The 24,980-nt window shown below is 55.4% G+C and overlaps 11 protein-coding genes across 11 annotated transcripts; 6 read left to right on the forward strand and 5 right to left on the reverse strand.

Moving 5' to 3' along the window:
• Positions 1 to 402: 402 nt before the first annotated feature.
• On the forward strand, positions 403 to 3,774 carry PG997_013798 (Mediator of RNA polymerase II transcription subunit 5; the record flags this gene model as incomplete). Its single annotated transcript, XM_066818112.1, is given in 5 exon segments — positions 403 to 585; positions 603 to 1,391; positions 1,455 to 1,517; positions 1,573 to 2,085; positions 2,155 to 3,774. 5 exon segments carry the CDS (start codon positions 403 to 405, stop codon positions 3,772 to 3,774), a joined length of 3,168 nt encoding a protein of 1,055 aa, XP_066663804.1.
• Positions 3,775 to 4,538: 764 nt separating this feature from the next.
• On the reverse strand, positions 4,539 to 5,596 carry PG997_013799 (uncharacterized protein; the record flags this gene model as incomplete). The annotated part of the gene is made up of 3 exons (XM_066818113.1): positions 4,539 to 4,778; positions 4,805 to 5,338; positions 5,435 to 5,596. 3 exons carry the CDS (start codon positions 5,594 to 5,596, stop codon positions 4,539 to 4,541), a joined length of 936 nt encoding a protein of 311 aa, XP_066663805.1.
• A 1,145-nt stretch (positions 5,597 to 6,741) lies between these two features.
• On the reverse strand, positions 6,742 to 8,422 carry PG997_013800 (uncharacterized protein; the record flags this gene model as incomplete). The annotated part of the gene is made up of 4 exons (XM_066818114.1): positions 6,742 to 7,213; positions 7,279 to 7,374; positions 7,440 to 7,951; positions 8,012 to 8,422. 4 exons carry the CDS (start codon positions 8,420 to 8,422, stop codon positions 6,742 to 6,744), a joined length of 1,491 nt encoding a protein of 496 aa, XP_066663806.1.
• A 565-nt stretch (positions 8,423 to 8,987) lies between these two features.
• PG997_013801 (uncharacterized protein) lies at positions 8,988 to 9,536 on the forward strand (the record flags this gene model as incomplete). The annotated part of the gene is made up of 2 exons (XM_066818115.1): positions 8,988 to 9,362; positions 9,456 to 9,536. 2 exons carry the CDS (start codon positions 8,988 to 8,990, stop codon positions 9,534 to 9,536), a joined length of 456 nt encoding a protein of 151 aa, XP_066663807.1.
• Positions 9,537 to 10,265: 729 nt separating this feature from the next.
• On the forward strand, positions 10,266 to 12,178 carry PG997_013802 (X-Pro dipeptidyl-peptidase; the record flags this gene model as incomplete). The annotated part of the gene is made up of 4 exons (XM_066818116.1): positions 10,266 to 10,505; positions 10,544 to 11,438; positions 11,501 to 11,999; positions 12,088 to 12,178. 4 exons carry the CDS (start codon positions 10,266 to 10,268, stop codon positions 12,176 to 12,178), a joined length of 1,725 nt encoding a protein of 574 aa, XP_066663808.1.
• A 513-nt stretch (positions 12,179 to 12,691) lies between these two features.
• PG997_013803 (uncharacterized protein) lies at positions 12,692 to 13,994 on the forward strand (the record flags this gene model as incomplete). The annotated part of the gene is made up of 3 exons (XM_066818117.1): positions 12,692 to 12,856; positions 12,907 to 13,387; positions 13,456 to 13,994. The coding sequence occupies 3 exons, from the start codon at positions 12,692 to 12,694 to the stop codon at positions 13,992 to 13,994; spliced, it is 1,185 nt and encodes a 394-aa protein (XP_066663809.1).
• Positions 13,995 to 14,455: 461 nt separating this feature from the next.
• PG997_013804 (uncharacterized protein) lies at positions 14,456 to 15,463 on the forward strand (the record flags this gene model as incomplete). Its single annotated transcript, XM_066818118.1, has 3 exons — positions 14,456 to 14,530; positions 14,669 to 15,117; positions 15,190 to 15,463. 3 exons carry the CDS (start codon positions 14,456 to 14,458, stop codon positions 15,461 to 15,463), a joined length of 798 nt encoding a protein of 265 aa, XP_066663810.1.
• A 681-nt stretch (positions 15,464 to 16,144) lies between these two features.
• PG997_013805 (uncharacterized protein) lies at positions 16,145 to 17,179 on the reverse strand (the record flags this gene model as incomplete). Its single annotated transcript, XM_066818119.1, has 1 exon — positions 16,145 to 17,179. One exon carries the CDS (start codon positions 17,177 to 17,179, stop codon positions 16,145 to 16,147), a length of 1,035 nt encoding a protein of 344 aa, XP_066663811.1.
• A 1,207-nt stretch (positions 17,180 to 18,386) lies between these two features.
• PG997_013806 (uncharacterized protein) lies at positions 18,387 to 19,966 on the reverse strand (the record flags this gene model as incomplete). The annotated part of the gene is made up of 2 exons (XM_066818120.1): positions 18,387 to 18,796; positions 18,922 to 19,966. 2 exons carry the CDS (start codon positions 19,964 to 19,966, stop codon positions 18,387 to 18,389), a joined length of 1,455 nt encoding a protein of 484 aa, XP_066663812.1.
• Positions 19,967 to 20,912: 946 nt separating this feature from the next.
• Positions 20,913 to 22,027, reverse strand: PG997_013807 (uncharacterized protein; the record flags this gene model as incomplete). Its single annotated transcript, XM_066818121.1, has 3 exons — positions 20,913 to 21,266; positions 21,340 to 21,587; positions 21,670 to 22,027. 3 exons carry the CDS (start codon positions 22,025 to 22,027, stop codon positions 20,913 to 20,915), a joined length of 960 nt encoding a protein of 319 aa, XP_066663813.1.
• A 622-nt stretch (positions 22,028 to 22,649) lies between these two features.
• Positions 22,650 to 24,630, forward strand: PG997_013808 (uncharacterized protein; the record flags this gene model as incomplete). The annotated part of the gene is made up of 2 exons (XM_066818122.1): positions 22,650 to 23,353; positions 23,442 to 24,630. 2 exons carry the CDS (start codon positions 22,650 to 22,652, stop codon positions 24,628 to 24,630), a joined length of 1,893 nt encoding a protein of 630 aa, XP_066663814.1.
• Between the last annotated feature and the right edge of the window lie 350 nt (positions 24,631 to 24,980).

Below are 24,980 nucleotides of genomic sequence, written 5' to 3' on the forward strand. Positions count from 1 at the left end.
GGCAGTCTAGGCCGTGCGGCCGGCGCCTAGAATCTGAGGAGCCGATTGACTAAACGGAACTCGAGATTCAAGAGCTGGGATTGGTCAGTAGACCTGATCAAAACATCAACCTAGCTTTCAGCCCATTACCAGCTCCAATCCAGCCTCGCAAGGGCCAATACGTTCGCAATTCCGAGCAGAACTATCACTATTAATTAGTCTTCTCTTGACGTTTGGTCTCGGAAGCTGCCAGCGACAGCGGTCGCGAAACGACTGGGGGAATTTGCACGTGCGCAGTGCGACGACACAAACGCTATCAAATGGATACTATATCCCGGCGGCCATAGGCTATCGCAGCACCCCGTTTCTTTAGCTCTCGACGAAAGAGAACGACAAAACACCAAGGATCCCCGATCGACAGACATGGAGATGGATCTCGGGCTGCAGTTTGGCGAGGGCCCTCCGAAAGCGTCGCCGACGGGGGAACAGCAGCAGCAGCAGCAAGGCCGCAACCATGCCAACCAGGCGACGGACGTGTGGGCAAGGTTCCTGGACCAGTGTTTGATCCAGCGCATCGACGAAGACGTCTTCGCGTCCAAGGTCTCGGTCCTGTCCGCCCGAAGCCCGATCCCCCCGCCGCCGCCGCCGACATCCTCCTGCGGCCCCAGCCCGCGAACCGCGACTGCCTCGACCCGCGCGTCCCGCGATACATGCACGTCCTGATCGAGCGGAAGCTGATCGACACGCCCTCGATCCTGAACGCCCTGTACAAATACTCGACCTCCCACAACCAGGCCGAGGCGACGGGCCAGAACCTGGCCGCGCTCGGCGAACATGCGCCGGCCGGCATGCGCTGGAAGAGCTCGTACGGCCAGGAGGAGACGATATTCTACCGCCTCACCAAGGCCAACGGGCTGGGCACCTGCGTCCGGTCGGCGCGCGAGAGCCTCGAGGTCTGCAAGGCCATCGCCAAGTGGATGGTCCTCTTCACCTCGGCCGCGGCCGCCTTCTCGCAGGAGATGATGGGCCAGCTGCACCTGGCCGAGTCGCGCGACGACATGGAGACGTCGCGCGCCGCCTTCGTCATGCTGCTGCTGGGCGTGTGCGAGAACCAAATCGTGCTCAAGGCGCTCAGCCGCCCCTTTGCCCAGGACGCGCGCAAGGCCCTGTCCGAGAGCCTGGCCAGCTTCGTGCCGTCCATCATGCAGAACGCGTCCCAGATCGCGGCCCGCCTCGAGTTCTTCCGCACCGAGACCCTCGCCAGCTTCGAGCCGGCCGACAAGAAGAAGGAGGCGGCCAATGCGGAAATCGACGATATTCTCGACTCCACGATGGGACTGGATAACTTTGTGATTCCCGAAGTTCCGATAAGTAATTCTCGGGCCGGACTTTATATCTACCTGAACGCATGCGTAAGGCGAAATCCTCGGAAACCATGTACCTTATATGTGACTTTTGCTGACATATCCTATCAGATGGTTGGACGACCGCTTATAGACGATGCAGCCTTCTACAGCTACTTACACAACCGGTACAACGTATGGCAAGATCCCTTGTCCGTTCAAATACGCAATTTGACTAAACGCAATCTAGGGTGATATTCAAACTACAACGATCGACCTCATATTGGCCTCGTTCGATGTTCTCGCCAATGCAGTATTCCGCAATGAGGGTCAGAAGACTACACATCTGATGAGGTCGTACTTAACCAATAAGTTGCCCATACTGCTTGCGACCCTGGCAACGTCGATGTTTCCGCCCGTAACATCACAGTATTGTATTACGGAGGCGCTTTCCCACGTCGACACCAACGCCTTCCCCACGCTGTCAGCCATGTTTGAGGTGACCAACAACAACAACGCCTTCACGGATAGTGTCCGGCAAGATTTCTGTTTTGCTTGTTGCTTGCATGGTCTTATCCCCGAATCGGCCATTGAAGGCCTGTTGGGTGAAATCACATATCAGACTTTACCGGCCGGCGGCCGCTATAACAAGGAGACGCTGGTGCAACAGTGTATGACTGACCCGGAGAGAGTACAGAGCCTTGTAGGAGAGTTGGATAACATGGATGGCAACGTTGGTGCTGTTTGCCAAGCCCTGACTGAGGTAAGTCTTTTGGCTACATTCACATGATCTAAGCGAGACTACGGACTAGTACTAATAGCATCCTTCAAGGTTATTGTACGATTATGTCACAGCAAGGAGACTATGTCGTTGAAGCAATTGTGTGGCCAATTAGCTAAGAAGCCGTTGGCATTAGATGTCATTCTGCTATTTGAGAAGCCCGTCGTGTTCTTACATCCATTATGCGAACTACTCGACAACTGGCGGTATGACGACGACCAGGGCGAATACCAGCCTGTGTACGAAGAGTTCGGATCCATCTTGCTGCTCGTTCTGGCCTTTTCCTCGAGATACAACCTTTCAGTCGCGGATCTCGGCGTTCGGTCGCCAGAGTCCTTCATCGCCAAGCTCTTGATTGGCGGAAACATCAGCAAACCGCTCGAGGACCTTTCCGAGCAGCAGCAAGGGCACCTGCGAGGATGGATCCAGGGGCTTTTCGATAACGAGAGCGGCGGCCTGGGTGACGAGCTAATGTCGTCATGTCCTCCCCAGGATTTCTACCTGTTGGTTTCGACTCTATTCTACCAGACAGTTCTCGCGCTCAGCACAGATCGCTTGAGCGAAGAGAGCCTCAAGAGCGGCGTCGAGTTTCTGGTCGACACCTTCCTCCTCCCGTCTCTCGTGCTGGCCATTACGTACATGTCCAATCAGCTCAGGACAACTAGGAGCGCTGAGCAGAAGGCGGTCATTCAAATTTTGAACCTTATCCTACTTACGAAACAAGGCTCCAACGAAGCACAGAGCCTCTTATCCGCCGTCCTGAACTTGGTGGCAAAGCCGCTAGACCATTCGCTCCGATCGTACCAGCGCCAGAATCCCACCAGCCAAGAAGTCGAGCCCCTGCTCAAGGCTATTAAGGACAATGTGAAGGTGTCGAGACGGACCGGCGGCGCCGACCACAAGGAGATCGAGCAGTGGACCAGCAGCACTCAGAATGTTTCTCTAGTCGCTTCACTACGGCAAGTGCTGCAAGGGTTTGTGCAATGGGGCATGAACCCTGGCATGAACATCATGCCGACTTCCTACACACACCGCCAGATGCTTGTTGCCCTCAAGATCCTGGGGCCCAAGAGATTTTTGCAGGTGGTTCTGGAGGAAGTCAAGCAGCAGACCGATGCCGGCAGTGCTAGCATTGTGTACGATGTGGCGACGGCTCTAGTATGTGCGCCGGACGTGACGAATATCCCTCCGCCGCCAGCCCCTGCCATGCTCGGCGACCCCACTCATCAGATGCCACCTCCCCAGCAGACCCGGGTCTCGCTGCGGCAGGCTCTGCGGTGGGAGGCTGAGGATTTCAAGAAGATCCAGAAGTCCGACCCGGTCATGGCCGAGATCGTCGTCCGACTGTATAGGAGAGTCGAGACGCAGATGGTGATGCCGGAGCCGCCGCAGATGTTGCAGAACGATCTTTCCCTTGGAATTGATGAGAGTGCGGCGGCGTCCCTGGGCGATGCCCTTGCTGCCGCCGGTAACGATGGGCTGGTCACGGACGATGCGAGCACGAATCATATGGACCTGGACTTGGGAGGACCCGGCGACATGAATTTGGATATGACGTCTACGGGCAGCGGTGGGCTTGGTGTCAGTGACGATGACATCTTTGGAAACCTGGGCAGTCTTGGAAATGGCACCGACCTTTTGGATGGGTGGGATAGCATGGACTTGTCATAATAAATACTGGATGAATGAGTGGATGGCACACATAATATTGTTATCAATTTGCCAAGTTGGATAAGAAGGAAGGGAGCAGGAGGGGGGAAAAGAATTAAAAAATAAAATGCAAAAAGCTCAGAGTAGGGGTATTCGAACTGCATTCCTCTGGGTTGACCTGACGAAAGCCATCGCTGCTCCTCAGTGGGTGTGCAAGTGAATTTCCTACCTTACGAAAAACGGAAGGTTCGGTTTTTACAACCAGACCGGGTGGCGAACTCCCTGGTTGGTCTGGTGGAAAAGGCAGTTATTTAGATATTTAAGGGTAGGTAGGTACCTGAATTTTGCAATGCTGTCTGGTCCCTATTGTGGTGGTGGTGCCTGGATTGTGGTTGATTGATGCCTTGGGCTTCCCCCTGAGCTCGAGCTCACAGCACCTATCTCACCTTGCCTACCACACCTTCAGGCCAATCCCCTTCGGCAGCGGTGCCTCAAGTAACTTTCCTACCAAGGCGGTATCACACTTGGATGGAATCGCCACATAGATACTTAAATAAACAGTCGAACAAACGCTACAACTGGAATACCTAGATTGTGTGGCTGTTATTGTATCTATGGACGACCACTGGTCAATTTTCCTCCTACTCCTTTGGGTTTATTGGTTGCTGCTGGATTGCCAGTACTGGCGATGGAACCCGTAAACGGACATGTATCTTATTTGCTTTGAAGTCTTGATTGTGTACTAATAACTTGCTCCATACAGACCGCCCGAGCAGCTACTGCTTCTATTTCATATCGGCCCACGACCCCAAAGTAAACTGCGAATTACACATATTGGTCAACTCCCAATCCTCAGCCCCCATCTCGCCCTGCATCTTCTCGTCACCCCTTCCGCCACAGAGACCGGCCACGAACATGGTAGCCATGAAATGGTCATCCGTGCCGTGGGCGTCGCGGTACTTGGGATGCTTCATCAAGCTCGTGATCTTGCGCCGCAGCAGCGGGCCGCCGGCCCCTGCTTCTTGCTGTTCCGGATCACGCGCCCGCACACGGCCTCGTCGGCGGGCACGCTCTCCTCGTGGCCCGGGCAGAAGGCCGAGACGACCTCCTGCCGGAAATCGAGCGCCCAGGGCTCGGGCGGCGTGGGCTGCGCAAAGTTGTCGCGATACCGCAGCATGGGGCCCCAGACGTTGCGGTACAGGTTGTGGACGGCGCCGCCGGAGCCGACGAAGAGGGTCTTGTGGCGGTTCCAGTCCCTCAGGGGCCGCAGGGCGGCGCCGACGCTCATGTGGAAGTGCGGGTCGTAGGCCTGGTTCATGCTGAGGATGGTGGTGGGCGGGCAACCCTTGGGGAACATGCGGATCAGCACGAGGTAGGTGTCGTGGATCCAGTCGAAGGCGGCGTCGGGCGCGCTCGGGATGCCCGCGGCCGCGAGGGTCAGCTGCAGCGTGGGGACGTAGGGTAGGTCCGGTTTCAGGGCGTAGGACTGGTACTTGCTTGGGTGCACGTAGGCGACGGGGGACTTGCCCGGGTTCGGGTGCGCGGAGATGAGGATGCCGGGGAGGGAGGTGGCCCAGTGCGCGCCCTGTGGTTATTGTTAGTTGTTTGCTGCCTGTGGGATGGGATGGATGGATGGGGGTGAATGTGTTGAGGAATAGGAGAAGCAAAAGCATGAACCTACCATCATGACCACATGCTCGACGCCGTGGGCCAGCGCCTCGTCGCCGCACTTCTTCCAGTAATCCGCCGAGGCGGACTCCTCGCCCAGCATCATGGTCGAGCCGTGGGAGAAGAGATGGACGGGAGCCATGGACCCTTCCTCGTCTCGTTTACCAACAGCCATGGCGTATTATGTGTCTTTTTCTTTTCCTTCCTTTTCTCTGTTTATCTCACTCTCTTAAGTGCTAAATGAGATAGCTACGTTGCGATGCCGCTGGCTTTGAGATGGCTTGATAGACAGCAAGAATTGGGTATTGTCGTGAGTGAGTATGAGCCAACTATGGGACACAATGTGAAAATGTCGTTGCTGTAGATAGAGCCAGTATGTCAGATCTTCGGTACGGAGTATTGGCTGGATAACACGTACAACAGACACTGCGTTTCACTACCGAATACTGCAACCGAATTCCCAAAGGTGGAAGTTACTGCTCGGCTGCGACTATAGAACACCACCCGTCTGTCTGCTTATCTTACTCGCACATGTACACCTTACAGGATCAGATGCAAGAAAGCCAAGCGCATGCAATGCATTGCAATCCTCTCCCGGCTGCCGGGTGGGGGCGCATGGGGTCATGTAATGGGGATGCAAGGGTCGCGCTCTCCTAAAGCTCAACGGTCAACGGTTTTCATTCCGACCGGGATTCCCCAATTCAGCTTTAGAGCGTTTCTCCCTCCACTTCCCCTCCCGTAGCGGCGGCTCGGCTGGGACCACCACCACCCCCGAGGCAAGCAGTTGGCTGCACGAATGACCACTCTGCTCTGTCATGATGTGTCTGTAATGTCATCATGCCATATATCGTAAGAGCAAGATTGAAATGAAATCTGTCCTCGTTAATCTTGTCGATGTCTATTGATTGCGAGACGGGTGGTACTACAACCACACTGCAGGTAAAGTTTGATTGCACGAGTATCACCCTCCACCTTGCCGAGAACGCCCCAGAACATGACAGGAAGCGAAGTGGGCAATCTAAGAGAGTTTCGACAAGAAAGTCAGACAAGGTGCCAAAACACACAAGACACAATTCTAATTCATTGATCACCATCTTCGGTTCTTTCGGGGTCCGATTCGTTGATTTCGTAGAGACGAGCGCGCAGTGGTACGGCGCAGGTAGGGGTCACCGTACTCACGCTGTGGTGATGTATGGTCATGTAGATGCCTTCTGCTATGGATATTTTTTCAGATACCGGACAACGAAGATTGTTTTAATTAAGCTACAACAGATGTAGATACATGTACAAGTCATAACCTTTTGCACGGCCAATACCTATCTATTGCTGCCTCCAGCGTAAAGCAAACTCTATAGCCTTCCTTGATGTAATCCAAGTCGTGTACCCCACGATAGGTAGGATGCCAAACAAAGTTATGCTGGCCATAGTCAAGAACCCGGCCTCGAAAAAGCCGAGCTGCTCGTTCTTGGGCTGTCCCGTGGGCTTGAGCGGCTTGACCGCCAGGGCCCGAATGGCCGAGGGAGTTATCTTGTTCTTCGAGTCCCGTGCCAGCAAGCCCGCGGCCTTGGTAAAAGCCTCCGGCAGCGGTTCGACGTACTGTGGTCGCGCCACAGAGAACATCCCCTTGCTGTACCGGTACAAGTAATCTGCATCGTGGGCGGTGGGCGCGGCTGGGCCTACGAGCAGCTGCACGGGGATCTGGTTTAGACAGGAGACGTGGCAGGGCAGGTGGTGGGCGAGGTATTTGGCAGAGGCTGGGTCGGCGAAGAAGTAACCCGCGAGAAGGGGGTTCCTGCAGATTTTGTTAGACATGATCATCGTTTTCTCCCGAAGGTTTGTCGCTTGGGTTGATCTTACTCAAACTGCTGTGTAAATATCGCATCAACCAGACCGGAGCAGGTGGCAATGGGCAGATACCGACCGCTGATTTTCATGTCCATCAGGGGTGTCGACCTGTAATGACAATGTTAGACTGAAACCAATCGGAACACCTCCACATCCCAAGCCGGGCCACTCACCTATCGAGTATATCGATGAGCTTGAAGTAATTGGAGCCGAAGCTCGAGACTTGCTTCCTATCCTCGGCATCCTTGACCGCTTTGCGGGTCTCCTCGCTCTGGTTCCCGCTGACCTTCCTCGCCGAAGACTCCCTCGCAAAAGCAAGCGTTGCGTACTTGGAGCAGGCCTCGAAGAAGTCCTGCTTCACGAACTCGTTGACCAGCACCAGGTCCGGCGCATAGGGAGAGGTGCCGCCGAAGCTAAACCTCGCGTTCGTGATCGCCTTGGCCGCCGCTTGGATGTCGGCCGTCCGGTCCACGATGGCGACGGTGCGCTTGGTCGTAGAGGAGAGCATCTGGGTTGTGAGACTGGTGTTCGCGCTTGATGATGCGCTCGTCTGGTCTACCAGGAGCGCCGTCTCGAGTATCGAGGAGTCGGCTATGGTCTTGGTGAGACAGAACGTGTTGATATCCAATGCGGCCGGGAGTAGTTTCCGTAGCACCGAGTCCACCTGGAGTAGCGTGTCCTGGAGCTATAGTAGACATCTGTATAAGCAGCTGAACGCCATGATTGCAACATTTTCCCCACTTACCTCGACTATCACACAGTTGCCCGCCGAGATGGCCGCAGCCAGCGGCGTGACGATGGAGTAGAACCGCGTATGGCTCGTCGGCCGAATCACGACGAGTCCCGCGCCGAGCCTCCGCGTCGCATTATCTTTGCCGTGCGTGACGGCGTACTCCTTCTCGTGCTCCTCGGCGAAGTTGAGCGAGTCGTAGAAGTGCCGGACCGCGTCCATGGCCAGGTAGTATTCCGTCTCGACCTCGGCGGCGGACGACTGCGCGTCCTTGGCCAGAGCACTACAAATGCTGCCGGCCTCTTCGCGCAGGCTCGCATGGAGGCTCTGCAGCTGGTTCTGGCGGTACCGGATGTTCTCGGCGCGGCCGTCGGTCACGGCGTCTTGAAGGCGCTCGATGGCGGGGATATCTGGAGACGACGACATTGTGCGGGTTTGATGGTGAGAATCTAACGGCCCCCCTTATTGGTAAAAAAAAGAGCATGAGATCTATATTTTCGCAAGCACAAATTCGAGGAGTCTCATCTATGGCTAGAATTATTCCTTTGAGCGACGATGTGTCTCCAGTTGCGAAAAGCTGCGACACGGGTCTCGTATTCACATGCCCTCCCCGGGAGACTTCGTCCGACCGTCCGCCCACCTTACCCCCCCGAAAAACCAGGGGGAAATGCGACCGGCAAGTGGGGGAGGGTCCGTTTCTCTACGCCTTGTCCCTGCACCCCAGATCCTTCGTCCCCCCCAATGACAGCAAACAGACCCTCGAACCGGGAAGATGCGTCTCGTGTCTCCAATTCGGAAATACGAGACTTTCGACGTTACTTAGGTACAGACTGACTTTATTGAACCTTCTCATGCGACGCTGAAGTCTTGACCTCTTCTTACGGGGCCCCGTTCATCAACCACAACTCATCTATCTCATTGAACGCGAAAGCTGTCAGCTTCCAAACAGACAGACCCGTCGAGCAGCCAAACGGCGACAGAATCCGCGAAGATGTCGGTCACTACCACGGACAACCCCATAACCAGCACCCTGAGCGACACGCTGCAAGACTACGAGATCCGCCTCACGGACGCCCAAGACTTACCCGCCGCGCAAAGACAACAAGCCGAGGAAAATGCACCACTGCTACCACAGTCACAGCAGCAGCAACAGCAGAATGGAGGGTTTCCCGACTGGGTCCCGCTGACTGACCACGCCGCCCCCGCGGGTGTCGAGAACCCGCCGGACTGGGACACGGAGCACCGCGGCGTCCCGCGATACCGGCCCATCAACTACAACCTGGACCGCGAGGTGCGGCCCTGGGGCTCCAACGCGATCGAGACGGGCTTCGTGCTGCACATGTTCCACGGGGTCTGGCTTACTGCTGTGAGTACTGGTCGCGACTCGCCCATCCGACCCCCTTTTTCTTGCACTTTCATATGTGCGATTATGATTGACTGACTGACCGGCTTCATGCAGTTTACGCGCTGGGCTTGGACGAAAACAGGTGGGCGTTTCAACGATACGTATTTCAGGTGGAAGGTGGGCGGCGAGTTTTAGTCAATCGCCAATGGGCATACCATAGAGTTGAAACTATTGCTTCTTCTTTATTGTTGTACATATACTAGGTTTTTATACATACCCAATGCACAACTTCATGAGAAGTCCCTGTTTAGTCGAGTTTCTCCCTGTAAATTTGGCAAGTCATAAATGCATCTAGCAATTGTTCGTGCAGCTCAGGAAGGCATGTGTATTGTTCATGAAACAACCCACGTCAGCCATGTAAGGTATCCTTGGCACTCAGTATATCCCAGAGTAGTCATTATTGCATTGTCGGCATCGGAAACGTTCTGGGGCAGAGAGGTTCGCATTTGCCGTACAAGTGAAATTGGTAAGATAAGAAACCTCATATCCTTCCTGATGCAGGCCAATACCCCCGCGCGCAAAGATGCCGAAGCATGGACCGGCATTGCTGCTGTGCGCTGTGCCTGCCGGCCGGGCTTCCCCTCCTCCACTTACCGGTCCAAGTGGCGTTTGTCCCAAGCGTGAGTAAGTACGCCGCTGAAGACGGACTGCCGAGGGGTAGAGACATAGAACCAAGGTCATCTCAATGCCAATTGAACCAGCAAGATAACTTTGGACACAGTACTTTGACTTGAAAAGAAACCAGATTGGTACAATCATCAGTCCAGTCAGATATCGCCAAGATCCACGGCGTGCTGCGAGCAAGCCAATACTGTCGACAAAAGACCAAACGGAAGAAGGCAAATCGCTATCCCATCTTTCACTATGGAAGTCCAAACCCCTCCCCTTAGGGATCTGCAGACCACGACCGACGACCACGAGAACAAGCTGCGCTTCCTCAAGAACGTGTCCATCCCACTCAAGGCCTCCAAGCTGCCGATCCGCGCCAACGTCTACCTGCCGCTAACCGACGACGCGAGCGCCAAGTTCCCCGTGCTCTGCACGTACGGGCCCTACGGCAAAGACATCCCGTACGCCACCTTCTTCGTCGGCTCCTTCAACGAGGTGAACCCGGAGCACCGCTCCCCTACTCGGCCTGGGAGACGCCCGACCCCGTCTTCTGGACGTCGCGGGGCTACGCCGTCGTGCGCGCCGACGAGCGCGGCCTCGGCCAGAGCCCCGGCTTCCTCGACACCATGAGCAAGGGCACCTCGGAGTGCTTCTTCGACGTCGTCGAGTGGGCTGCCGACCAGCCCTGGTCCACCGGGAAAGTCGGCCTGCTCGGCATCTCGTACTACGCCGGCACGCAGTGGCGCGTCGCGGCGCGGCGGCCCAAGGGGCTGGCGGCCATTATTCCCTGGGAGGGCATGTCGGATTACTACCGCGACCGCTGCCAGCACGGCGGGATCCTGTCGGACAAGTTCATCGGGGTCTGGTGGAACCGGCAGGTGCTCGTGAACCAGTACGGCAAGGCCGGGCGGTCCCAGCTGAAATTCCCACCCGACGGACCGGGCGCGAGGGGGCAGGAGGACACCATCGAGGGTGACCTGCCGGAGGAAGTGCTCGTCGCCAACCGCCAGGACCAGACGGTCGATAACGCCAAATACAAATACCGCGACGAGGAGTACTACGCCAGCAAAGAATTCAAGCCCGAGGACATCGAGGTCCCGCTGCTGAGCGTGGCGAACTGGGGCGGCATCCTGCTACACCTGCGCGGCAACGTCGAGGGCTACAACCACGCCGGCAGCAAATTCAAGTACCTCCGCTTCATCACGGGCCGCCATGATCTGCCCTTCTACTACAAAGAAGAAGCCGAGCTGCAGCAGAGTTTCCTCGACGCCTTCCTCAAGGGCGAGGACCGCGTCGGCTGGAGCGTACCCGGGAAAGTGCCGCCCGTCACCGTGACGCTGCGCAAGGGCAACGTCGGCTTCAACGACGCCGAGAAGGAGAAGGCGTATCCTAAGCGGCAGGAGGAGGCGTGGCCCATCCCCGGACGCAGTACACCAACTTCTACCTCACGGCTGACCAGGGGCTGGTCGCTAACAAGCCCGCCACGGCAGAATCCAAGAAAGTCTCTTATAAAGCCCTGGGCACGCTGGATAACCAGCAAGCCGTCCAGTTCACCACCCCGCCCTTCGAGCAGGAGACCGAGATCACCGGCCACGTCACGGCGCACCTCAACGTGTCTCTGACGCCCGAAGAAGCCTCGGGCGAAAAGGACATCGACCTGTTCGTGACCCTGCGCCACCTCGACGCCGACTCAAAGGAGATCTTCTACACCGGCACCGCAGGCGACCCCGTGCCTCTGTGCAAGGGCTGGCTGCGTGTCAGCATGCGCAAAGTGCACGACGAGCACCCGAAGCACCGCCCCTACCTGCCCTACCGCGAGTACTTCTCGGGCGACGTGCAGCCCGTCAAGCCGGACGAGGTGTACGGCGTCGACGTGGAGATCTGGCCCACCAACGTCGTCGTCGACAAGGGCAACCGGCTCGTCTTCGAGGTCGCGAGCGGCGATACGCAAGGGTCGGGCATTTTCCAGCATAATTCGCCGACGGATAGGTAAGTCGTTTTCCCTCTTTCGATTGTTTCTATACGTCTTTGCGTTGTCGTATGTACTGACTAACTGCTTCCCCTTTTGCTAAAATAGGCCCACCTCGAAATTCGCTGGTCAGAATCATATTCACTTTGGTGATGGCTTGGAGAACTATGTGACACTGCCTGTAATCCCGCAGAAATAGCAGGAAGTATCTTGGATAATCCCGTATAGCCATATCTATTACATGTAGACCAAAATAGTAACCAGTGTATGTCGAATCCTCAAGATAATTCAAGTCAAGGCCAATTAGGAAGACATCTCGCCCTGCAATTCGAAAATGGCATTGTAGTCGGGTCCAATATGGGAAGATAGTTTAGACATGTTCATGACGGTCTTCATGTTTGGCTGCCACGTTTCGAATGCATCTTCACGAGACGCGTCCGATGTCCCTTTTGCCGGCCTTGAAACTTCGGTGTAAACGTCAGAAGCAGTCTGGCATGATGGTGCATCCCGTCTACCCTGTAACGCCCGGTAGCATATCCCTCCGGCACGGTGGGGGCGGGGTTCGTATCGGACTCAGGAGCATTGCCGAATCGGCTCGGTTCCTTGTCATCATCGTTTTGTTGGCGGGATCACTCAAGAAGGTGATCTTTAGCTGTTCTTTCTTGAGTATCACACAGTACTACTCAGACAGTCCCAAGCATAGACCGACATCATGGCATACACGGAGCACTTCTCGATCGCAAACCTTCCCTTTGGCATCGCGAGCTGCAGTGCGTATCCCGAGAAGGCCGTAGTTACACGACTCCACGACTTTGTCGTATTCCTGGCAGACCTGTCGCTAGAATGTTCATATGCTGTGAAGTCGACACTTACCAAGGTATATGACCCCCTGAACATGATAGCCGGGTCTTTACTGATTTGACATAGCCAACTCTGAATGGCCTGGCAGCCGTCAGCAAGGCAGAGCTGCATCAACTTCGAAGTAGCTTGAAGAAGGCCCTCGAGGATGATGCAGTAGTGACCAAGTTCGGCTACAAAGTGGGCGACGTCTCGCTCCATCTGCCCATCTCCGTGGCAGGTTTCTTCGACTTTTCGTGCTCCAAAGATCATGTCCAGAACATGGAAGAGGCCATCTTTGGCAAGAAAGGAATGCCTCCCTCGTTCTTGCATTACCCTGTCGGCTACACCGGTACCTCTTCGTCAATAGTGGTCTCCGGCACACAGGTGCGAAGGCCACTTGGTGTTACCGCAGGAGGTGGCTCGGTCAGTTTCGGGCCAACCAAGGCCATGGACTATGAGCTCGAGCTTGCTGCCATTGTGGGAAAGCCAACGAAGTTAGGGGACAGTGTCTCCCTTGAAGATGCGGATGACCACATCTTCGGGTTGGTTCTGCTTAATGACTGGAGTGGTAAGACTTGGACCGTTTCCTTAAGTAGACAAACAAGACCTTTTTGTTGCTGACTTGTTGCGAAACAGCTCGAGATATTCAGGGTTTCGAGATGAAGCCTTTGGGGCCGATGAACGGCAAGAGCTTCTGCACGTCTATCTCCCCTTGGGTAGTGACATTAGACGCCCTCGAACCGTTCGCGACAGCGGCACCGGCCAAGGACCTTCCGGTGAGCACCTTCTTGAGCGAGACCAAGCCAAAGCCAAGCTACGACATCAAGCTTGAAGCGGAGCTACTCAGAGATGAGAAACCTACGACGATATGCAAATCGAACGTGTCCTGGATGTACTGGACGTTCCGGGACCTGATCGCCCAGCACACGATCAACGGCTGCAATCTCAACACGGGCGACGTGCTGGCGACCGGTACTGTGTCTGGCGTCGGGGACGATGAGCATGGCTGTCTGGCCGAGATGACTAAGGGCGGCAAGGTGCAGGTAGAGCTGGCGGATGGATCGCAAACAACTTATCTGCAGGATGGGGATGGTGTCAGGATTACAGCGTACTGCGGTAACGGAGTAGGTTTCGGGGACTGCACGGGCTTCATCACGCCGGCACGTTCAGTGTAGATAGCAACCATTGCCATCTGTCAGGTAAAAAAACAGAATTGATGCTGTAGGTTCAATCAATCAAGTGCTCAACATGACGAATCTCAAATATAGGTAGAGTGCACGAGTATATGTCTATGCGATAAGCTATCTCGGCGTTTGGGGGTAGTCTTCAGCTTGTGAGCTGAGAAATGATGTAAGTGCAAATGATGCTGTAGTGACGGGGATTATGATAAAGGTGGGCCGGACTTACAGGCGGGCTCTGCTATTGGCTTAGCGACCAACAGCTCCCAGTTACCCCAGCCTAGAGCTTGTAACTGCCACGTTCACACAATCAATTTCCTAGGCCCAGGATAGAGCGAGAGCTCCAACAGCTAAAGAGTGACGAACAAGAATCCTCTCCGCACTCTTCAGTCCCAATTGCCTCTTTTTCCCACCTTCATCCCCCCTTTCGTCCTTCATCACCGGTCACCTCGTCCATCATGGTTGCTCTCCAGTACTCGCTTCTCGCCGCATTGGCTCTTCGCGTCGTTTCGGTTTTCGCCCAAGCCGAATCTGTAAGTCTTCACTCTGCTGAGCACCGCCCGCCCAAGCGCCGAAGCTTCAAAGCTTGGTCGCATTGAGGTCGCGTGATGCCATTGTACCTATCTATACCCGAGACGCAAACGGCCTGCTGACATTTCACTCTCTCACAGCCTCTCGATGCCGGCGCCGGTAGCCCTCCCGCCGCCGAGCTCAAGGCCGATGTCGTCGCCACCTTCCCCGAGGCCGACATCTTCGGCGTCAAGCTCGTCAACGGCCGCCCGACCAAGGCCGTCGTGGACATCACCAACAACGAGCCCGAACCCATCCAGGTCGCCTTCCTGGGCGGCGCCCTGTACACTCTGCAGGAGCTCCCCGAGGGCTCGCACCCCTCGGCCGGCATCCTGCGCAACCTGAGCTCCGTCCGCTACGAGGCCACCATCCCCGCCGGCGAGAAGCAGTCCCTCCCTTACTCCTTCGCCCTCGACATGAACCCCCAGGACGTCCGTCTCAACCTCATGGCCGTCATCATGAACGACGCGAACCAGATCTTCCAGGTCCCCGTCGCCGACCAGACCGTCAGCATTGTTGAGGCCCCTACCAGCATCTTCGACCCTCAGATGTAAGATACCACCAGCCCTTATCCTACTACGTTGGTAGCTACAGGGCATATATACTAACCTGGACATTGCAGCATCTTCCTCTACATGTTCCTTACCGCCGCCTTCGCCGGTACCTGCTACTTCGTCTACAACACCTGGTTCGCCGCTTTCTTCCCCCAGACCAAGAAGCCCCGTGCCCCCAAGGCCGTTGCTGTCGTCGAGAAGGAGCCGCTCTCTGGTGGCGAGGGTTCTGCTAGCGGCACGGACAAGACCTACGACGAGAGCTGGATCCCCCTGGACCACATCAACCGCCCCACTGCCCGCCGCGTCAAGAGCGGTGCTAGCAAGAAGAAGTTGGCCGAGTAGAGCCGGCAATCATCTTCTCGAGCACACAAGCGGAAATAGCCGACTGGAAAGGGGCGTCGCCAACTAGACTTTGTTGAGCGAGAAAAGGAGCCCCATGTTGGCAGGTTGGTTCCCTTGTCGAGTCGCCTCGCCTATCTATCATTAGAAAGGGTCGGCGGCAGGGTTGGGATAAACAAAAGCATGTATAAAAGGCCAGTCGCATCATCATCAGGCGGCCGTAGCTGTATTTGTATAGCAAGTGTATTCTGGATGATTGGTATTATTACCTAAGAAGAGCTATGACTCCAAAAACCCAGACCCCACAGGAGAATGATGCCATGACTCGCCATGCGCTATGTACGACCGCCGGTGAAAGTCCTCAAAATTGCAAACACTGATGTGACTGAATGTAAATCGGCAATATCGTGAATAAGTAAGCAAAGTCCAACGTATTGGACATTTTCCCGTCCAAGTTCCTATTTCTACAAACCCCCGTTACGCCATGAAATGCCAAGTGAGCACCTCGCCCGGTCCATCTGACTTGGGTGTGGTTTGACCCAAGTGAGACAGTCTCGTTTGAACTCTAAAAAAGAATGCTTGTTGCCACGTATGAACAAGTAGATTTCTCAATAATTGTTGGTCCGCCCAAAGTCATGCGGTGAGAATGGGTGCTGTTGGTATGGCGTCTGCTGCACCGGAGGATTAGGGGGTGAATGAGGCGCTGGCTGATTTTGCTGGTGCGACTGCTCTTGCGCGGGAAGTTCGACGGGCGCCGACGGCTGTTGGTAAACGTGGGATTCGCCCCCAAGCTCCGCCAGCAGCGGCTGGCCCTGCGCGTGGTGGTGCGGCGGCGGCGCCAGGCTGTTCCGGTTGCTGGCGTCGCTCGCGTTCCAGTAGCCCGTCGATCCCCCGGGGCTCACGGGCGACTTGTGCCAGCTGCCCGTCATCTGGCTGCCCGAACCGCCGGTGTGCTGCATGGGGATCGTGCCGGCTACCGAGCCGTCCCCGCCGCCGTAGGGGCTGCCGCTCATGTAGGGGGAGGGGGCGTGGGGGGTTGCCGGGGGGTTGGTGGTATTCGCGGCCCCCGCCCATGACGGCCATGCCCGGGTCGCCATTTCCGCCTTGTTGCTGCTTCCATAGCTGGCGGCGTCGGTAGCGCCTCCAGAGCAGGGCGCCTACGAGGATCAGCGCGCTGGCACCGACGCCGATGCCGACGCCGACTCCTACTTTCGCGGTCGAGGACCAGCTTCCTTTATCGGCGGTCGAATTTTCCGTCGGGTCCGAATCTGATGGAGTCGTCGGGGTCGAGCCGTCACTTTTCGTTTTCGATGGCTTCGCCGTTGTGGCCGTCGCTGCCGCGGCCTTGGCCATGAAGGCGTCCTTGGAGACGGTCAGGGTGACGCCCGTGCCCGCGCAGTTGGACTGCAGCGTCGCGTAGACGGCATCTAAATCGCTGGGGCTGTCCTTGGCAACGCACGACGCCGTGTTATATACGAAGTTGCCCTTGTTGGTGCAAAGGCACTCGTTGAGGTCCTTGCCAGTGTTGCCGCTGCACTTGCTGCTATCGGCGGCCCGCGACAAGCAGTCCTGGGATCCGGACGGGTACGACGAGAAGTCGTTGGCCAGGGCGGCGGCAGGGGCGGCTAAGTGGCCGATGAGCCATGTGAGGACGGTGAGTGTTGGGATGGCTGAGGGACGACCCGAGGAGATGGATCTGGTGGATGAGAGGGCCCTCATGGTTGGTGAGTTAAGTGTATGTATTATAATCCCTTCCCTTCTTCTGATGAATATTCAGTCATACGAGAGGGACGTTATCACGCCTATGATGAACTGTCACCCAGGGTTTCAAAGCGAGTGCGCGGGCGATTGAGCGAGCGAGCGAGCGAATGTGGAGGTAAGTATTAACGACGGCAAAGTCTCCAGCGGGACATGAGAGAGGAAACAGGCAGCAGACGAGAATAACAACAGCTCGAAACTCTCCGCCCGCCTGTGATTCATCATGCAACGAGAAACAGAGATAGTCAGTCTCCCCGGGGGGCTGGGTCTCCCGACTTAGCCTGCCCTTGGGTGCTTTGGGGTGTGCTTTGGGTGCTGCTGGGCTACGCAACCCGCCGCCAGAATCCCAGTCCCCACGGACATTGCTTCATCCGTTGGCTTGAACTAAACCTCCCCTGGCTCAAGTCCCCTGGCGCAGGCCGCGCTTCATTGGGGCCCTCCTTACAGACTTTACGCGAAACCCTCCTGCCTGGGAGGTTGTGGTTGGCTGGCTCGATTGCTGGTTACTGGGCCTGATGAGCTTTTGGGCGGCCCTTAGCCAAACGAGCCGTCGTCCGGGATGGAGGGCGCTAGTGCTAAATAGAGCGACTCCAAGATCGGCTGCCCCCCTTTGTTTCTTTTCGGAAAAGAAAGAAATAAGCAACTCCTTGACGATGGATGGGTTGGCAGGGGTCGGTTTTCGTTTTCGGGATGTCTGGTGAAGTTGCGAATATGGTAGTAATACAACATTGAAAGCAATCTGCACAATAGAAAGAAGCCGGCTACCCGGTTCGGCCAGACGCAGAAATCGGGATGGGCAGGTGAAGGTGGTCTGGCATCTGTGATGTGCTTTCCCTCTTTCCTTTCTCAGCCAAACCAAGTGTCAACAGTAAGCATCTAGTGCACACATCTAGTGCACACTGCCAGACTGCATGCCTAAGGCAGCCTAGGCAATTGCGACAACGGCGGAGCCATCAATATGATTTGATGATGATAGATTTACATATACACCGCCCCTCCCTCCCCTAGCCACACCATCATCCATCCTGCCCTGCCCTCATCCACTTCTTTTACAGCCCTACTAGATCATACAGTCTAAAAATAGAAACCTTACCAAGATCCCGCTCCCATGTCCCACACGTGAAGCTTCCTCGCTCGGTCACTCACTCACTCATCCACCCACTATTGTTTACAGGACCCTCCCGCTGAATCGAAAAGTGTCCGGTCTGGCATCGGACACGCTATACTGCCGAATACTCACGGAGAAGGAGCTATCATCCCCCAACGACAGCACGTACAGCAATCCATCGGGCGCGAGGGCGACGGCGGCCAAGGGCGCACCCGCGGGCTTGTTCTCGGTCACGGCGCCCATACTCTCGTCGTCGTCAAAGGACGTCGCTAAGTTCCGGTGCGGCGGGGTTTGGGGCTGGTTTGCGTCCCATTGGCCCGTCGCCGGCAGGTAGCTTGCCGTCACGTTGCCGCCGCCCTCGGCATGTCGTAGGGTGAGGACCAGGCCTTGGGCGTTGACGGCTGCGGGCGCTGCGGCGAGGCCTGGGGATCGTTGCGCGTTGGGGACGTTGTCGAATATTCCAACGGTGCCTGCGGTTTCCATCAAAGGTAATGCAATGGTCAGCTATCAGCTAAGATTGTATCCGTCGTCACGAGCCACGTCGTCGTGAAGTAAGGGGTAGTAGGGCAGGATAGGGCAGGGTTATTCCCCTCACCTGGAATCCAGCCAAATTTCTCCTTCTCATTGAAGATGAACTCATCGATCCGCCCGTCGCGGTGGTAATATAGGCGCGCCTCGGTCCGGCGCGTGGGGTTCATCTTACCGGTGCTCTCATTCCTGCGCAGGGACGGATACATGGCCAGGTTCGTCGCCGCGTTCGCGCTAACGATGCGGGACCTGTTGGACCAGTTCCTCCCGTCCGCCCAGTAGAGTGAGCCCTCGGTGATTTGGAAGACGACCATGTTCTGGTTCAGGCAGCCCACGGGGCAGTAGTGCGCCAATGCCGCCAGACCAGTATTGGGCGCTGCTGAAAGCGTCATATTTTCCCACAGGTCGCCCGGGGTCCAGGTGCTCTTGGCGGTATCGTCCGAGGAGGTGCTGTGTATATCGCGGATGTTGTCCCCGGTATCAAGGTAGTACAGATAAATCGAAGCATGGCCTCCTGCCGGGGCGGGAGCGACGACGGCAGCCAGCGGTGTACCCTTCTTCGGGTTCAGCTTCACGGCATCTTCGCCCGCGGCTGGCGGCGAGAGCCGGGATTCGATGTCGAGGTCCGTCCAGGACGCTGAGCTGGCGTCCTTCTGGCTGAGCCAGAGCTTCCCGTTCCTTTGGTAGAAGACGGTCATGCGCTGTTGGTTCGAAGAGTCGGTCCAGTTGACGGCGCTGAGCTGGGACGGTCCATTCTTGGACGGGGATTTGGGGTCCCGGCGCAAGACGGCGGCGGCGATTCCACCTACAATGGCGCCCAGTACTAATAGGATTAATGCTGCGATGAGCACCCAGAAGGCTATAGGCGACAGGCCACATCTAGTTCGATTTCGTCTTGGCGGGACTTTGGCATCATCCTTTAGGACGGCTTCTAAACTGTTTTGGCCATTGCTGCCGCTGCTGTCGAGCCCGAGAGCTCGATTACCGTCATGCGAGGTATTCGGGATCTTTTCGTTTGCCGCTGGGACGACGGTCTTATCTTGAGGGTCTGGATATGAGACCTCGAGCGTGCTGTACGGAGTTTGGTCACTGCGTATTGTCTCGCCCGGCATAGTTGGTAGAAATGTTTTTGTAAATCATTGACTACTGCCTGGCGAGGTGGTATCAGGGTTTACGTATGGCATGAACATATATGGGGGGCTGAAAGTAGCGATGGTTCGTGGTGTGGCAAGAATATGGAATATGTTCTTGGATGAGGGTGACACGGCACTTCGTAAATGTAGTGCTCCCATTCTCCAGCGCTACAAACGCATTAATCGGTACGACTCCATGGAGGTGAGGTGCGACGTTGGTTATCAGGACACGCGGCCCCCGTTCCCATGCTGATGACATACATAGCCAAATACCCACAAGGCCTTCGACCACTCTCAGCCTCATGGCTGGCATGCTGACTGGCGACGGTGGAGTTGGAGATGTGCTATTTCAAGTAGTCAGCTCTCAGACGCGTGGTTGCCAAGACGGCTCTGCAGATCCATAGGGCTGACGAACAACCTTGACATATGCATTTTGGGCTCGTGATTGGTCGGGCCCCTTATACTCATCGTACGAGCACAATCTGCCTCAGGAACTATTGCGAAAGAGATACTCTCTTATTGCGGTAGCCCCCACGGCATTTGAAGCTCGCTTCAGGGCCAATGTTCTTTTCTTCTAGACGATAACGTTAGGTGAGCATACCCCATCAACGCGCATGGAAAAGTGGGAAGAAATGCCAGGCCCTCATCCCCAAGAGGACTCTGCTGATAGTTTAGAGTCAGCAATAGCACATGTTCTCAACACTCTGCACGGGAGTGCGGACGATGTCCAGAGGTGGGTTTCTGTTGTGACGAGATGTTCATTCGACCAGTATCTAGTAGCTTGGGCTTGATCAGAGTAGATATGTTATGTAGTTGCCGTCTATACTCGCATTTGGCAGATAGTATTGGATCTTGGACTCGTACATTAGATAGGCATACGTACGTATACAGCCCCTATTCTTACTCTAACTTCCTAGTACGCACTTTATGTCGGTGTACAGGTACAGTTGCCAGTATTGACCCCCATGCCCCCTGAACCTCCGGGTCCGGGGCCGCTATTTAACGACTCGCCGACGAAGACCACCAATACAGCCGCAAAAGCCGCCGTCGATGCGAAGATCTGGTCTCTCTTCGCGTTGGTCAGCACGCCGACGCATATCGCGAACAGGATCGTCCAAGCGCCCACCATCCCCAGCAGGGCGTACGGGTTCTGAACAAAGTATAGCGACACGATGGAGCCGAACAGGACCACGGCCGAGAGGACCGAGCTCAGCACTGTGGTGGCCTTGTCTACTGACCTCTCTGATATAACCGCCGAGGTACCGTGTCTCTGGTGTTTCTGTTTTTGGCATTAGAAGGAATATTCGAGAATAAAGGGGAACCGGATTTCACAGTCCAAGAGTGATACTTACTTCAAACAGCCATCCGCAATGATTCAGCACGAATTTCGATAGCCGGTCCTGGTTCGCCAAAACTTTCAAAGCGACGAGATCATCAACGTCGTCGAAGCGTTGTGCACTACGCCCCCATAGTTGAGGCCGCATTTGCATCTGCCCCAGGCTGTCTTGACCGCCCATGAACCTACTCCTCATACCCCTTACGGTGGTGGGCGCCGGCTTCGCCCAATTCAGGAGGAGCTGGTGTCTAGCCAGCGCTTCGTCTGCAAAGTGTGTCAGTCTGTGCCGTGACAAAAAAGGGGTTGCCTCGGCGATTGGGTAGATACGTGGTCAGAACGAACATACGGTACTTCTCCAGCTTCTCCCTGATCAACAGCGAAAGCTGCATCCTCTCATGGACTCGAGAGTGAATAGGGTTGCCCTGTTGGTCCTTTTCTTCGGCTAGCTTCTCGAAAGTCGCCCATTTGCTATAACTCTCGCCAATATCATAGTCGTGTTTGGCCCGGTCTTCTTCGTCGTACTGGTCTTGCAATACTTCCAGCTTCGCGATCTCTGCTTCCATAAGCAGCAGGTTGCGTGACGATAGCCGGTCGAACCGCCGGTATATGGTGCCCGTCCGGTCCGGGTCTTTCGTGATGGTGTCAGCAAACCTCGGGAAGCCATTGATTGGCTCGGGTTTCTGATATGAGTAGTTTACATTCATCTTGTATTTTTGCAGAGTTCTTGAGGAAGACGACGTGCACTCTTAAACATAGAGTTGGTCCTGTGCTGGAGGCCGTTATTCATGTTCCGTTGCAGCTACAGTCCCTCGTGATCTAGACAGGGCCCCCGACGAATCATGGCAAGTAGTTTCAGCCCGCATAAGCTGAAAGAGGACGATGACGCCCGGAATAAGCTCAGTCACACGAAGATGTATGTTTTGGCGCTCTGTAGCCAATGAACACCGGGACACAGCCTGCCACGTCACCACCGGCTATGCAGAAGTGCACAACAATTGCATTGGCTAACCCGTACATGTATTCGGAGGCCTGTACTCGGAGCATACAGTCGTGCCCTGCTGGCTGTAGCCATTATACCTGCTTTCTAGTGTCAACATACTTGACATTGGGTAGGGTTCATCTGCGAGCAACTCTTTGATTTCCCTACCTTCTCTCTGCATCATTCTTTTCCTCCATGGGGTATAAACCTTTGTATCGGACAACCGACGCCCTCTTACAGCCTCCTGTTTTAATCCAACGTCCGACAAACACTAGTATTACACGGGAAAACAACAAGCTCTGAACAGACGGATATTGAACTGTTCGTATCTCCCACCACCATCGATCATGGCGAAAAGGCTGGAGTCCCACCGCAGCCGCCATAAGAGAAGGGACACCAGAAAGACCACGTCTCGTCACAGCGTCCAGAGTTACATGTCGAACAGAGACGCGGGCGGCGGCCCTGTGGACGCCCTCGCACTACAAGTAAAAGCAAACACACGTTCGTGGATCGAACGCCAACAGCGGATAGAGCGAGAGTTTCAAGATCCCTCGGAAGCCTTATCTCTTCAAACAGTGGATTACAAACCCGACTTGTCCCCTAGTAAAAGGCCATATGAGGAATCAGACGAGGAAGCAGATGATGATATGGAATACGTCAATGGAATGCCGGCACATACAGGCTATATTCAGCAGGAGGTACCTGAGCGCACAACTGTCGTTGATAGGTATCGCTCCCCTGATGAGCGTCTCCCGGTCATACAGGATGCAGTACCCGCTTCAAAGGCTCCCGTGGCTAGATCAAAGTACACAAACAAGGACGGCAACAAGACCATCACTGTGCCATACCAGCCTTGTCTGACAACGGCGTCGGCTTCGAAAGACGATGCTCCTATAGACACGAGTGTTTCTCCAGCTCTCGACACCAAATCTAGTGTGAACGGCTTTGAAGATGACTTCACCCGACTTGCCGATAACGACAACGGCGATGGCGATAGTGGTGAACATGACTTTAGTCCGCCCAGCCGTATCACAGGCAGGAAGTCTGATAGGTACCAGTGGGAGGAGATATGATTTGCTTTTCCCCGGTGAACCGGTGCCGCGTGAGGCTTCTTACTCTGCCACATTAGAGCGAACCAGGTGGCACCGGGCCCAAGTACCACCCGTCAACGTCAAGAATGTACGGAGAGCCCTGGCCATTTCCATCAATAACCACAAAGAAAAAGCCTGCCCTGACTCTGGATCCTCCGAAAACATCATGCGTGAAGATTGGGCATGCGACCACAAGCTCAAGATCCGGCGGACTCCACGCGACCGGAGAAGGGTCTTTGAACTTGGCAATGGGAAGTCGGTCAGAGCTGTGGGGAGGGTATACGTCAATGTTGAGATTACGCGAGCCGCCCCGTCATCGCTCCAACCAAGAAAGAGGAAGGTGTGGTTCTACGTTTTCGAGAAATGTCCTGTGCCTATCATCTTAGGCATGCCTTTTCTCGAAAGCGAAGCCATATTCACGAGGAATAAGCATCTCCTAGAGGCATGCCCCAAGGCCTACAGTGACATCGACTCACTCCTCTGGATTGGATCGCCGCGCAACCAAATTCGATGCTCGCTCAATGGCCGGCAAGCAGTGGCGACGGTCGACACGGGATCAGACATCAATCTCATGTCTCTCGAGTACGCCAAGAAGAATGGGCACTGGATTGACGACAGACCGGAGGTGAGGCATCGTCTGCAGTTTGGCGACGGCAGTGTGGCCGAGATTATGGGCCAAGTGTACGTTAACAACTTCAGCTTTGACTGGAGAAGTCCGCCAACCACGATGGAATTCGAGGAAGACGATGGCATACTTGACGAAAAGTCACAGGGCGACAACGTGGATGACACAAATAAGGTCTATGTGTGGCAGCAGGTCGTCTTTCACGTACTGCCCGACTTGCCCTGCGACATCATCCTGGGGCGCCCGTTGCTTGAAGCCACTGACGCCTTCAGTCAGCAGGAGATGCATCTTTCTTCATCTGACCATAAATACTGGCGCAGGAAATACACATCTTGTCTCAATATCGTCATTGACCTGGGATGGATAAGACGACGCACGCATTCTTTGAAGGGAAAAACGAGAGCACAGCCTCTCTCGGGCACCGGCGCTCAGGTTGTACCAAGTAAATGGTTCCATGATGATGAAAGGCACGCCCATTGGTACCGGCTGTCCCAGATGGAAGACGAGATTCAGTCCTTGACGGGCATAGCCAAGCAGGAGAAAGTGGATGCATTGACAAGGGTAAAGGAGCGATGGGAGATGCAGCATAGGGGTTGTTCTTTTTGCGTGTAGTACAGCAGGCGTCGTCCTATTATATATCTCTATAGTGATTTAAACTGATACATACGACCATATCCTGCTGAATACTAGGGATCCCGTCCGCTCTCCCATATATAAGCAGCAGAGAGCCGAATTAGTACTAGGGTCGGTGACGACCTGGGAATCCTCGGTGTTGTATGTTTTGTCTTTTTGCCTTGCAGACATTTTGTTATCATTCTGGGTGGGCGTCGTAGTAGCACTCGTTTGCTTTTGGATCACGATGTTAGTGAGTGGCCAGCGCCCGCACAGCTTGTGCTTTTGCTGTGGTGGGGCCAACAGCTCGATCTGGAGCCAATCCAATTGAGGGCTATCTGAGCGTTCAA

The sequence above is a fragment of the Apiospora hydei genome, assembly GCF_038363865.1.
Source record: "Apiospora hydei strain CBS 114990 chromosome Unknown utg000009l_segment0_segment0, whole genome shotgun sequence".
Lineage (NCBI taxonomy): Eukaryota > Fungi > Ascomycota > Sordariomycetes > Amphisphaeriales > Apiosporaceae > Apiospora > Apiospora hydei.